This window comes from Cloeon dipterum, chromosome 2 (assembly GCF_949628265.1).
Source record: "Cloeon dipterum chromosome 2, ieCloDipt1.1, whole genome shotgun sequence".
In the NCBI taxonomy this organism is placed as follows: domain Eukaryota; kingdom Metazoa; phylum Arthropoda; class Insecta; order Ephemeroptera; family Baetidae; genus Cloeon; species Cloeon dipterum.
In genome coordinates, this window is record NC_088787.1 from 17,932,932 (window position 1) to 17,946,031 (window position 13,100).

General features: G+C 46.1%; 1 protein-coding gene across 1 annotated transcript in view; it reads right to left on the reverse strand.

Moving 5' to 3' along the window:
* Positions 1-6,099: 6,099 nt before the first annotated feature.
* The window catches only part of Nlg3 (Neuroligin 3), a 51,126-nt gene continuing 44,125 nt past the window's right edge, over positions 6,100-13,100 (reverse strand). Inside the window, exons 7-9 of the mRNA XM_065478001.1 lie at positions 12,778-12,929; positions 12,538-12,662; positions 6,100-9,990 (exon numbers count right to left, since the gene is read on the reverse strand). Coding sequence (XP_065334073.1) covers positions 9,065-9,990; positions 12,538-12,662; positions 12,778-12,929 — 1,203 coding nt within the window. The 3' untranslated portion in view covers positions 6,100-9,064. The remainder of the gene's footprint in view (positions 9,991-12,537; positions 12,663-12,777; positions 12,930-13,100) is intronic.

Here is a 13,100-nt window from a genome sequence, read left to right on the forward strand (position 1 = left end):
TGTTCACCATAAAGTGCAATGACCGGCGAGGGCGAAGGCTCTCTCGCTCGCGCTCAACGCGGCGGCGGCTCTCTTCTCCAGCAGTACATGCTCGGCTGCTCTATGCTGTGGGATGAGCACCAGTTAGCTTTTCAAGCGGCTCGGATTTTTTCTCGTCGTCGTCGTTGCTGCCTCCGCGTCCGCGGCTCATGCTGCTCGATTCTCCTCCGCCTCCGAGCGGGGTGGTGTTTTTTTCGGGCCGCTCTCGATTAGAGCCGCGGGGTGTAGCCTCCTTTTCGATTCTGCTGCTTGCTTTTCTTGGTGTGCGGGGGTGACGACGAGCAGCCGAAAACGGCTCCGGCATCCGGCTGGCTCACCCGAAATACTGCACACACGCACGCTTTAGCCTCATAATACCCCTTTTCCCTCATCGCGACACGCTTTTGTCCCTGCGCTGCACTCTTTCTGCTTGTATTAGGAAAAGTTCTCTCTCTCTCTCTCTCTCTCTCTCTCTCTCTCTCTCTCTCTCTCTCTCTCTCTCTCTCTCTCTCACACACACACACACACACACTCGCATGATACTCACTTCGTTCGAGTGTGTCGAAACGAACAAGGGAAATGCTAGCCGGCCTGGGTGTGTTGCACTTACAACGAAATGCTTCTAGAGAAAGTTGAATAACCCTTTTTCGGCCGGAGTGGAGTCATAAAAGCGCCGCTTTTTACCCTGGCTGCCTATTAATTAGAAAGAGCAGCGACGCTCGCTCGCGCACACAGTTAGTTTGAAGGAATATTATAAGAGGTCATCAGCTGCTTTGTGAATTGATAATTTATGGAAACGACGCTAAGTGCAGCTCGCACTGAAGTAACATTTTCGGTAGGGCTTTTAACAACATGAAAAAATTGCCTTCAGCACGCATGAAGTGAATTTTAAATGCTGTAGAGTGGCGAGTGGTTTAGGTAGTAGTAAATTTTGCTAATTATTCTGCGAGTTGTTTGATTGTTATGAATTTGATATTTTGATTTTGAACTTGTGGAGGATTGAAATTACAAGTTGTTGGTATTAAAATGGAAATATTTTTGCTGAAACATTTTACCATCCTATAACGACCTACCATTTGTTAACAAGCCATCAAACCAACTTGGCCTTTGGTCATAATACAGTGCAAAATGAAAAATAAATAAAGCTAAAAATTATTTTTAAAACTCACTTGGGCGTGAAAAATAGCGAGGAAATTATATTTTTCCAAATAGCACCCTCCCATCAATGTATTATCGATAAAGGATTGAGATTCTGAAAACTTCGGTTTGTAAAGTAAAACCGAAAAAAATTCATCCCAAACGAAAAACACTTGCGCCGATGGTAAGAGAACGTGTTGTGTATTAAAGTAAGGCATTTACCAGCGAGTCGTCTCGTTCTATATAAAAAAAGCTTTGCCAAGCGCTTTCCTGGATTTATTAACAGACTGTGCTTCCATGTTGTTTTCCAGCAAAGGTGACAAATTCGCGTTTTATTGCTTTTTCCCAGCAATAAAGCAAGCCTGTTAGAAATCTGAGCGGTGGGCAAAAAAATGCACAAGATCGCGATTGCGTCAGATTCTGGGAGAATATATTAGAGCGCGGGCAGTAGCGGAATAATAGATGGGCTAAACACATGCGAAACGAATTGTTTCGCGTTTTTGCCCCCGCTAGGTATTACAAATTCTCCCCGGAAACATTTGCCGCTGCCGGAGGGGCTGCAAGCAAACACCCAGTGACAGTAAATATTATCAAAGTAGAACAAAAACCATCTCCGTCTGCCATATTGCGCAAAGCGATAAATTTTCGATTCATTTGATTTGTTCCTTTAATATTGCAGCCTCCCATAATTCATCACACTTTTTTCGCGCGCCTTTCGCCTCATATATTCATCAAATCGTAAAAAAAGGCAGTCTTTATTTTTAGTCCACAAGATTAAGGGGGGAGGGGGCCCATATAGCGTGTTAAAAAATTGTCCGTCTCAGTTCGGTGACTGCTGCCAGGGGAGTTGATAATGCGACCGACGCTGGTTGGGGTTGAGTGTGCGTCTCGTTCGGCAAAGGGCTACCCGACCGCTTCGGCTGGCTGGCTGGCTCACTCACTGCCGCTTGTCTACGTGTGTGCATATTATTATGCTTCGGAGCCCGAGAGAGGGCGCAGGACGGCTATTTGCTTTTCTCTCTCTCTCTCTCTCTCTGGTTAATTAATTTGCGTGCGTGATTATCTAATTGCCTCGGCGCGCACACGGCTCACCGAGTCGCGCAAATTAAATCGGGCGCGCGTTCATCCCGAATGTATGACACGACCAGGCTCCGAAAATGAGTTTTTATATGCCCGCGCGCGCAGATAGCCTCTCCACCCTGGCTGTTTTTAATTAAAGCGGTTCTAGTGAATTACGTTTAATTAATAAGGACTGCACGCGTGTATCCCTACCCTTTTTTGCGATTGCTCATACACGCGCGCACGTGAATTCACATATATTTATGTATGGCGCAGGGGATATTTTTGCCCTTACCGCCTCTCATTTCGACGTCAAATCTGAGGGATTTAGAAACGGGGAGTGCGAGGAAGCAAGAAAATAGGATTTCGTCGACGCCACCACAGCCGCAGGGCACTTTTTGCGAAAAAAAGACAGCACAGCGTGTATGTATGTGATGATGAGAAAGCGGCAGTGGCTGCTACGCTATATTCTCTCTGCTTTAGCGCGGAAGACCACTGCTCAAATATTTACGCTGCGAATTACTAAATTTTCGTGGCTCCTGAACGGCACCACCAACGAGAGAAAAATATAATTAACTTCCTGGGATGTGCTTCTCTCGCTTTTTTGTTTTTGTTGGATGAGTACATTCAAAAGATAACTCAATGATATTATGCAATCGTTTTTGTTTAAAGCATTTTAGGCTTGAAACCGGTCGCTCAGTTCATTTACCCATTACATTGACGAAAATATACATAACACTTGAGTCGGCTTTCGAACTGTGGAGTTCAAGGGGCTAAAATTGAAAAAGTTATAATACTATCCGACTCCAGCAGTCATATTCCATTCCTTTCCATATATTTTTATTGCGCAGGAAAACCTATTCCGCTCCTGGGCAAATATATATTTTCTTCCTTTCCGCTGTCATGAGAGACACAGCATTTGTACAACATACAAAACACCGCCAAAAGTTTGGTAAAAGAGAAGAAATAATGGCTGCCCGCCCTTTGAACCCTTAGGAAAGACTGCTTGCTTCACAGCCGCCGTCTAGTTTTCTGGGAAAATAGCTCGAGCGAACTTTTGGCGGCGCAAATAGAATCAACGAGAGAAATATCAGCCGGGCAGTATAGAAAAGAGAAGGGAAGAAGAAGATGATGAAGGAGCTTCAGCGCGATTCGACACGATTCTTCTGCGGCAACGAAACGCAGCAAGTGGCTGAAAAAGAAGCCAGCCGGCACGACGGCCGAATATTACTATTCAGCTGTGTGGCCAGGATGAAATAAACCCGCTCGCTCCCCCCTGATGGCACGCTTTGATGAGTCTCCTAAAGAAAGAGGTGCTGCTGCTGCTGGACAATGCACACCAATTCACACATACGTAGCATTTCTTGCCTTCTTGCCGGAGCCAGGGCCCCCAGAATGAAAAGGCAGTCGTGGGCCGTCGACCACCACCACCACTCTCCTGAGGAGAGAAATTTCTCGGTCGGTGCTTTGTTGTCGGTCGCGGAGTGCATTTGCCCTCTCGCTGGATTGGACGGCCCCACCGAGCCATGAAAAATGTTGTGAACCTCCAACTATGCGCCTAGCTGCTGCTGCTGCTGCTTGCTGGTACCGATGGGGCAGTTGTGGAACTTTATATTTTTTTTAAATAAATAAAACGATCGAGCCGCAAGCCAACGAACGGACGAACGAGCTAGCTCTCCAGCTCTCCGCGTGTCCCACTTTTCTCGGAACTTACACGCTGCACCGACCTCGAGTCGGAAAAGCTAAATTATGCTCAGCGCATGATTCGGAAACAAAACTGTATTGAATGCGCCGGGGCCGTCTCTACTCGGGTCTGTTTATGAGCAAACTTTTTTCCTCAAATGTCGCTCCGGCGCTTATCTGCATAGAAATCGAAACTTTTCCGCTGGTGACATTTCTACAGTTCCCATATAAGGATGCCAAGTGGTGCTGCGACACAGAGCTTAAAAATTATCCGCCGGCTGGGTCGGAGAGTCGGCATAATGCACCAGATGCAGTCCATTGCTTCTCCAGATCGGGTTGAAAGAGGATTCCGTGCCTTGCTTTTTAATAAGTGGGAACATGCAGCTCTATAGCGAGAGCGCTGCCCTATTTTCCTCTCGTTAGTGCATGTGATGTGTGTGTAATGTGATACTTTATTAATGATTTTCTTGCTACAGTGAAGCGCACTCGACGGTGGTTATTATCGAGAGAACGAGTTAATTAAATATTTATACGGATTTAATCCCACACGCCAAGTGTACACACGAAAGTCAAATCAGCTGGCAAATTAAAAAGCTGTCTGTTTTCGCTAAGTGAATAAGCTTGCTTGATCGATTCAATGAATAAACATCGGTTAAAAAGCAGCAGCTTATTGCACTTCTTGTTAAGATTTGCATTTTCCGAACACGAGAGCGCTTTGGAAATAAATGGGGTGTATGAACGTTACAAATCCTGATGGATTGCCATGTGAAATGAACGATTGGATTTTGATGTGCAAAACTCTGATCTGGACCTGTCACCATTTATGAGAGTTCAACAATGCCATAAATCATACATTTCAGGAGGAAACAACAAATAATTTCCGATCAGTTTTGACGATGAAATAAACTGAAATAATGAAAATTGAGAGTAGTAAAATTTTATATTGTTTCCGAGGAGAGAATAATTTTTTATTTTACTGTATATTGTTTTATAAATAACACGCGGAAATTAATGTTATTTTACTGGAGAAATCCAATTTAAAAGTTCTAAATTTTTAATTAATATGATTACAAAAGTCACGGGGTTTATTTTTTTGCTAAAATAAAAATTACAGCATTATTTGAAAAGGCTGCAAAAAGGAGGGATTGTTGGCTAAAAATGCTTAGCTAAACACGTTGTTGTCACAATTTACCCGACAAATATGAAAACAAACTGTCTAAAAACACACGCCGCCACCTGGAAAAAGCATAAAATTTTTAACAGCTCTCTTGTGTTACGCAAACCTTCTGCTCAACACGATTTAACTTTGGTTTCCTCCTACAGCTTATAGCAGCCTGGATTGTTTTGTGCTGTATAAGAAAATTCAAGAAGTTGAAGTTCACTTACCTTTATCACTTACAGGCCTATCCATGAAAAATTGATATAGTTTTTAAAACTTTTTAATGGGTGGTCTTATCCTTCATTACGGTCAGAAATTAAAAAATAAGCTTTTTCGTAGTAAAAATGTGTTCTAATTGTAAGATAATATGCTACCTGAAGCATGAACAGAATCACTCTTTATTTCTTACTTATAAAAAATGGCTTGTCAAGAAAAGGAAGAAACTTGTCAAATGAAAAACCTCTCCACCAAGTCCGTCAGAATATTCATGTTTCAAATTAAATCATATCGTTTAGATGGGGAGCCTTCTGAAAATCAAAACTGGAAGATCGCATCTTCTTTTATATCACTAGAGGCGCGACCCGAGGATGATCACAACCGCTGCGACCAACTGATTACGAAAGATACACTCTTAAGACGAGTCCCCATGCAGCGGACGAGATGCAGTAATAATGAGAAAGGATGCGAGTCTCAGAAAGGAATCCGTATAATCTGCGGTTTGCTTCCTTCTTTATCTTATATAATTGCATGTCGATAGGAAGCGACAGAACAGATGTCCTAGATTCTTGAAATAACTCCCAAGAGACAGCAAACATCTCGTCCCTGCTCCTTTCACTGATTTGCGCGAACAAAAGGTGCAAATGTGCATCTCGCAATCAAGAGTTGATGGTGAATCCATTCAGCGTCAGCCTTTTTGCGAAGCGCCCTCGCTGATCAAACAACTGACTGCTGCACTCGACTGCGGCTCTGAAACTTGGGCAAACAAACGGGAACAAACAGGCAATTTCGGTCGGAGGAATTAATTAAAATCAAACAACGACCGCTTGGCGTTTCGAAGGGTTTGATGACTTTTATTTATCAGTCATACAAACAGTTGTTTGTTTCCAATTAAAATAATATATACTTTCCAGGCATAATTTAACACCGTGTGCACGCGCGCCAATCTATTACGGCTATTTTTACATCAAGGCGCGCGTTCCTTTCTCTCTTCTCGTCATTTGTCTCTGCTTGCGTAGTGCGTCAGTGTAACAATTTCGCCTCTTGTCCATCTCGCGGTCACCAAAAAGGATGGGGAACAATCAAGTGTTTAGCGTAATAATGAGATGCTGGGGCTTTTGCGTTTTTCTGCTTTAATTACTCACGTACACACTGCTGAAATAATTGAATGTACATAATTCACTGTTGCTATCGAAGTGATATCATCTAACGAGTCACAGTTTCGTCTAAGTCAGAACAATTTCGCGTTAAAAGTAAAAAAGTAGAGGTTTAAAAATTCCAGCTGCGTCCGAAAATGCATTGAGTCTGTCTCCATAGAGGGGATTTCCCCAAAAAAGACAGCAAGTCCATTCAATATTTTTTTCTTTTGTATAATTATAATCTCTCTCAGCCAAACAGAGCGTGTGTCGCATTCATATAGTGTTTGTCTTTCTCTCCACAAAAGTTTCAAACGTGTAATAATTTTTTCCTCGTAGTTTCTATTAAATATACATAGTGGCATTGGTCAAATATAAAAACATTGAGCGTTTTCTCGTAAGTGTGTGAGAGTGGTTTTGTTCCGAACCCTGCGAGAGACAAATTTTTACAGAATAAGCAGCCCGTTGAGAGCATTTTTGCACAATGGCCGAATCGAATAGCCAATCAATCTTCGGGTTGGGACAAAAAGGTTCAGATGACAATATCAAAGTGACGATCCGCGTCCAACACGAAATCGAGACTATATCATTTTGAGTTTTTTGGTCAGCATTACGATTTAAGCAAATAATGCACTTCTTTTGCTAATCCAAGGAGGAGGATGTGTCTGATTGTTTAATACTATGCTCGTTTGATTTTGTTTTTTTGAGTGATCCATTAATTGTTCTTGCCGCAACTCGTCGGCGCCACTTAGGAAAATTGACGTAAATCAAATGCCAAGAAGAGGGAAACCGATTTTTTTCCTACTCAGAACTGAGGATTTGCGTGGCATTTTAGCCCCTGGCGCAATGAAGTGCGGCTGATTTACGTAAATACAACCTTTTTGTGACACGTCAATTAACAAGTGCGCGGTCAGCGCAATGGAAGTGGTGGACTATTTTGGGTACAAACAGCGTAGTTAGTTTTTTCACGTGAAAATATCGAGTTTATCAACCCTTCTGGCTGCACTGGGAAAGTGCTGGTCGGCAACAGAAAACCACAGATGCGATTTACGACCCGGCGAGAGCTTCTGCTGCTGCTGCTGGATAAAATAAAACCCGAGACGTGCACAGAGAGTTCATGCGACCTCCACTTCGGGAATAAATGCCGCCGTGTTTTTGTTTAAATGTTAACGAAGCAGCCGAGGCACTTAAAGGGACATCAATTTAAGGGTTAAAACAGCGGATTGCGTCGGGAATGACTTCAATTACGAAAGCAGGTCGGGTTTTTACGGTTATCGATTTTACGAGTCGAGGGTGGCTAAGGGCGGAATTTTAAATTGCAAGCGGGCAGAAAAAAAGCGGCGGCCGGTCTGCGGGAAAAGAGGGAATGATTGTGCGCGACCCTTTGAGAAATTTATTATTAAGATTTAGCAATTAGCGTTGGACGCGAGCACTCGCTTTTATTTTTCCGCGCGTAGGCGTTCTGAAGGTCGAGGCTGGACGACGCGCGTTTAATTGCGTGTCCTTTCAATGGTGATCCTCTTTACTATTCATTTAACGGCGCCTGACTCAGATCGCAGCACTTTTTGTTCAATGTACAAGCAAAGGATTAACTGAAAAGCTTTTACGTTAATAAGATTCTTTATTTAGCCAGCGGCAGCCCGGTGATTTTCATAATACATCATGCTTGCAGATTAAAAATCGCGCGCAGAGCTGTGCTGCGCGCTGTTCTCTCTCTCAATATGGCAAATGCGTGTGTGCACGTCGTCGTATCTCGTCACGAGCAACAAGTTTCGAGGGAGCAGCGCATATGAAAAATTAAAAAGTTTCTCTCATCGCGGAACGGGGGATATTAAAAACGTGCTCTAACTGGAGCTGTGAATTTCTGTCGCCGAATTGCACGCATGGAAAAGGTTTGTAAATCAGCGAATGGGATATACGAGGCTGCCAGATCATAAAATCTGCCGAGCGTGGAATGTGACGTGGTGGGTGAAAAATGCTTCCTAGACTGTAATGCAATCTCAGTTGACACAACGTGGAATGCAATTTACGTGGGAGATCCCTGTGATAAAGCTAAATACATCACGAATTTTCGAAGTGCTGTGTTTTTTTTTAATTTTCGATTTTGTAAAATAGAAAGAGCAAGATTTGAAATGGGGCTCCCATTAATCTTTTTACGGAGCAAGAATGAAGATTGACGCATTTTTCTCGGAATGCTTTCCCATTCTCAAAAAAACACGAAACATTCCACACAACGAATAAACAATAAAGCCTGGCAACCCCGTCGACGAAAAGGAATTTGCGGAAAGAAGTGCTCATATAGAAGTTCTCCCTTCAGTTTCCAAGTGAGTGCCATTGTTCTCTGGTATAATAATAATTTCATATAAATTCAATGCAACAATAATAGACTCTATTCGCTAGGTTAGATAGAGAGAATCACGCACTGAACGTTTGTGTGTACAAACGAGTCCCTGGCTCCGCGGTCGCGCGCACACTCTTTCACTGACTCGCAGACAAACAAACAAACACACACACTCGCGGCATTTTATTATTTCCAATGGATGCTACCACGGTGGCAGCAGCACAGTAAAGACACCGACATACTCGCTCGCACACGCACGCACTCACGCAGCATGAAAGACTCCTTCCTCGTCGCGCACTAGACCCGCGGGGCCCGTTATACTCTGAGCTCGTCGATAGAGTTCGCCAGCTGGGACACCTTGCCATGCAGGTTGGCTTTCTTCAGCGTGGCCGTTTTGCCGGGAGCGTTGCCCACTGGGGAGCTGGCGCCGCTCGACGCCGACTCGACGTGCGTCCGCGAGCGCTGCAGGGTGCCGGAGGCGGTGACCACCACGGCCGGCGGGGGCATTGGGCCGCCGATCAGCTCGGGCGGCGGGGCTACCGACTTGGGGGGCGGCGGAGGCCGCGGAAGGGTGTGGTGGTGGTGGTGGTGCGGGTAGTAGTGCGCCGCGGGCAGCACGTCGGCGAACTCTGGCGGTGGCAGCTGCGTCTGCCCGCCCCCGCCGGGGTCAGGCGGCGGCTGGTGCTTGCCCATGGAGGCGGCCGCGGCGGCGGCCAGCTCCAGCTCGGCCAGCTGCCCACCGTTCTCGTTGCGTCGCTTCACCTCGATCTTCTGCTTGTCCCGCTGGTAGTAGACGCCGGCGAAGATGAGCACGTTGAGGATGAGCAGCGAGCAGCCGATGGCCACCGTCACGGACAGCGCGGTCGAGTAAACGGCGAAGCCGTCCTCGTGCTGCTCGCCGCTCTCCGGCGTGTGCAGCGACTGGACGTTCTCCTCGATTTTCGGACTCGAGGTGACCCGCGTCATGACGGCCGCTGTCAGGTTGAACCCGCCGGCACCGGCGCCGCCCTGGCTCGGCACAGCCGTCCCGCCCGGCATTAGACTCGAGATGCCCGGCCAGATCGACTTGGGCAGGGACGGAAAGTAGCTGCGCTGCGAGGTTTCCGCCTCGTCCTGGCTGTTGAGCAGGTGGTGCGACGGCGGGATGTCCGGACCCCCGGGACGGTGCAGGTCGGGCACCAGGTTCAGCCAGAAGGACAGCCGGTGCGCTCGGTAGTGGTTTTTCAGCTTCGGCTTTGTGTCTGAAACGAAAAGGAAGTTGCCGTCAAAATAACAATTTTTAGGGGATGGGCAATCAAACCAAAAAGCTTTTTAGCCTAAAAAAGACGACGCCTAATGATTGCTCATTTGCACAATCTTGTGTTAAATGGGCCATATCATGAGCGAAGTTTCGTATTGACGTGATATTGATAGAGATAAAGGAAAAATTAATTGATGAGCGTAGGCAATCACCCGGCCGAAGACCGATTATCAGTGATTCATCATTTAAAAGGTTGTTAAACGAAGAAACTTTCCTTAATATCGCTCTCGGAAAACAATAGAGCCAATTGAAGCAAAAGCTTTTCAGGAGCTAAGATGGAAATTGGCTGATTACACCACTTACGTTGGTGCGACTGAGAAAAAAGGCGAAGATTAATCGGTAGACCCTGCCGGTCGTTTTGGAGATAAATGCTTTAATTCAAAAATTACTTGTTGCTGGTGCTTGAAATGTGTATTGAGCTGAGCTTTTTAATGGGCGAGTTCCTCGCCTGCTTTTAAAGTGCCAATTGGGATATGCGAGCAGGAAAGGCTGCGTGCGTAATACTCGCTTTTATTTCTTCGCAAACACACTCGTCAAAAGCAATTTGTATTCTGTACAATGTTCACTTGAACAGTTTTACGCGGCGGCGTCCCTTTCTCTGTTTGCGCGCTCTCGCGAGTTCGGAATTGAGTGTTAAACATAGGCAGCGTCGGGTGGCGAGGCAACAGCAAAGTTTCGCGCGCTCATGAATACTTAAGGGCGCAATTAAAGTTTAATTTTTCGCCAGGGCCCTGGGCCGGCCGGCTGGCTCATCCGTTAATGACGGCCTCGCCCTTCGGCGAAAGCCTTTTAGCCAGGTAAATAGCAGCAGCTACGGCGGCGGTGCTTGGAACCGAATTTTTCCCAAACTGCTAAGCCTATTCTTGCAAATTCCCGTGAGGCGAAATCCCATCCGTTCGCAAACGCGTTGCGCCTAATCCGGGCTCAATACCGCGGAAAACCTTGCCGTTTTTGCCAGGCATTTCCCAGTTGGTCCGCAAGTCGCTCTCTATATGCTCTGTGAATTGAAACGAACGGGTGTGGGAGTTTGTTTTGCGCAAGCTGGAGTAGCGGCGGCGGCGCGGCCGCACTTGAATGTTGAAAAGCTGGCCCTTTGTGACGACGAGTGTATGTGTGTGACTGCGTTGCGTGTATGCACATGTCATTTGAATTCAGCGAACATTGTTCGCCCCGCAATATGTTATACACATACACTTTTGGCGCTCGACCAAAATGACACTCATAAAAATTGCGTAAACCCTCAAGATAAAAGTAATATCTGGCCGAGAGACCTCGTTCCTTGCTCTCTACCCCTTTTTCCCCAAAACGCGAGAGCGCAATTGATTTGCTCGCGAAATTATTATTGCATCTCATCTGCTATGGTGTTCTTGGGGCGGCGGGAAGTGTGCCTGACCATAAAACCTTCCGGGAGCGTAGCGCCCGTACTTTATTCCAAGCGGATCGGAAAAATCGTACAACGCGCTCCTTAAAGTTTATTTCTTATCTCTATACGCAGAGCGGCAGGCAAATTTTATTACCAACTTTCTTTAAGTGTGTATCACTTTTTGAGCCCGAGAATTTCGTGCAAATCCATAAGCTCTGCGCGAGCCTCAAAGTTTCGGGATCTATACGGTCGGCTTGGTTTGTTTAGCGAGTCGGCGAGGGCTCTCAAAACTGGACCAACTTGCTCTTTTCAATTCTGTCTTATGTGTACCTATGCTTAGCAAAGGGGTGTAATTGAAGAGCGGTTCCAAGGGCTCTTTGCCGTTCGTCTTAATTGGAATCCTAGCTTAGTGACAAATTACTGCAGAGACGCTTCCGCTTGAATAAAAGGATTGGCGGCAACGATGCAAAGGGTTTCCACGAAAAAATGTGGCTTTTAGTGGTAATTGAAGATGTCGAACCGCTCGTGATTAGATGTGGGAAAAATTGTGCCGCTGCTGACTCCGCGCGGATTTGATTTGCAAGAGAGGAGATGGTTTTTCTGTTTGCACAGCAGTACGATATTTGAAATTCATTAGCCAAATAACAAGCGCGTAGAGCGTCTAAGAGGAAAATGTCATCAAAGAAAAACGCCTCACTGATTGAAAAGTGATGCTCTAACGATGCAATAGCTAATCTCTTTCGCGCTCGTCAAAAATGCGACCAAGATTCGAATCGCATTATCGAAAATGTAAACACGCGGGCGCAAATCATTATCCCAAAAGCAATTAACAAATTTATGGTGTGCCAATAAAAGGGCAGAGATAAGCGGCGGGCGAAAATTTGCGAGCGTCGTAAATTCGGTCCCCTAGGAGAACCCGGCCAACGTGACCTTATCGCTCATAGTAGCTCATCCTTGTTTGAGTGAGAGACGAAGAGCCCCTGCCCAGTGAACGAGTGCACCGCTATCTCTGCTTTCTCGGGGCCGCGAGGAAGAGGGGAGGAGGAGCAGAAGAAGAGAGACGAGTGTCTACGTGGTGCGAGAGAGCGGGCAAAGCAAAGACATTCATTTTGTTTGCGAATTTACCGATGCTGAGGTACTTCTTGTGCACGGCTTCGTAGGGCGGCCACTCGATGTTCCTGAATCGATTTCTCTCGCTCCTGCCAGCGTGCAGTATCGCCGCGTCTGGCTCCAGCGGCTCGTTTGGGTTCCTGTGTACACAATATCAAGAGTGACAAGGGGTTACACCTCCGAGACGACGGCGGCGGCGGCGGCGTGCATTTATTCTTTCCTTCGTTCTTTCTTTCTCGCTGTCGCTCTACTCACCCTGTGCGCGCAAAATTGCTCCAGTAAATCATGACTGCCTCGGAGAGTTGCACCTCGGCCTTGGTGTAGTTGCGAGGGAAGTGCGAGAGGCCGCCCACCAGCGGTGCGCCGAAAATGTAGGGCAGCTCCTCGCCGTGCACGCACCCCTGCCGCTGCAACATGAGTTCCGGCAAATTTTATTACACTCAAACACATCGGGGCTGCGTGTTTTGCTACGGTTTCACCCAAAATATGTATTCTTTTATTACACCTATGGTCAGAGATATTCTTGAATAGGTTTATTTCGTTCGGATTTACCTATATTAGATTTCTAGGCCAACGCG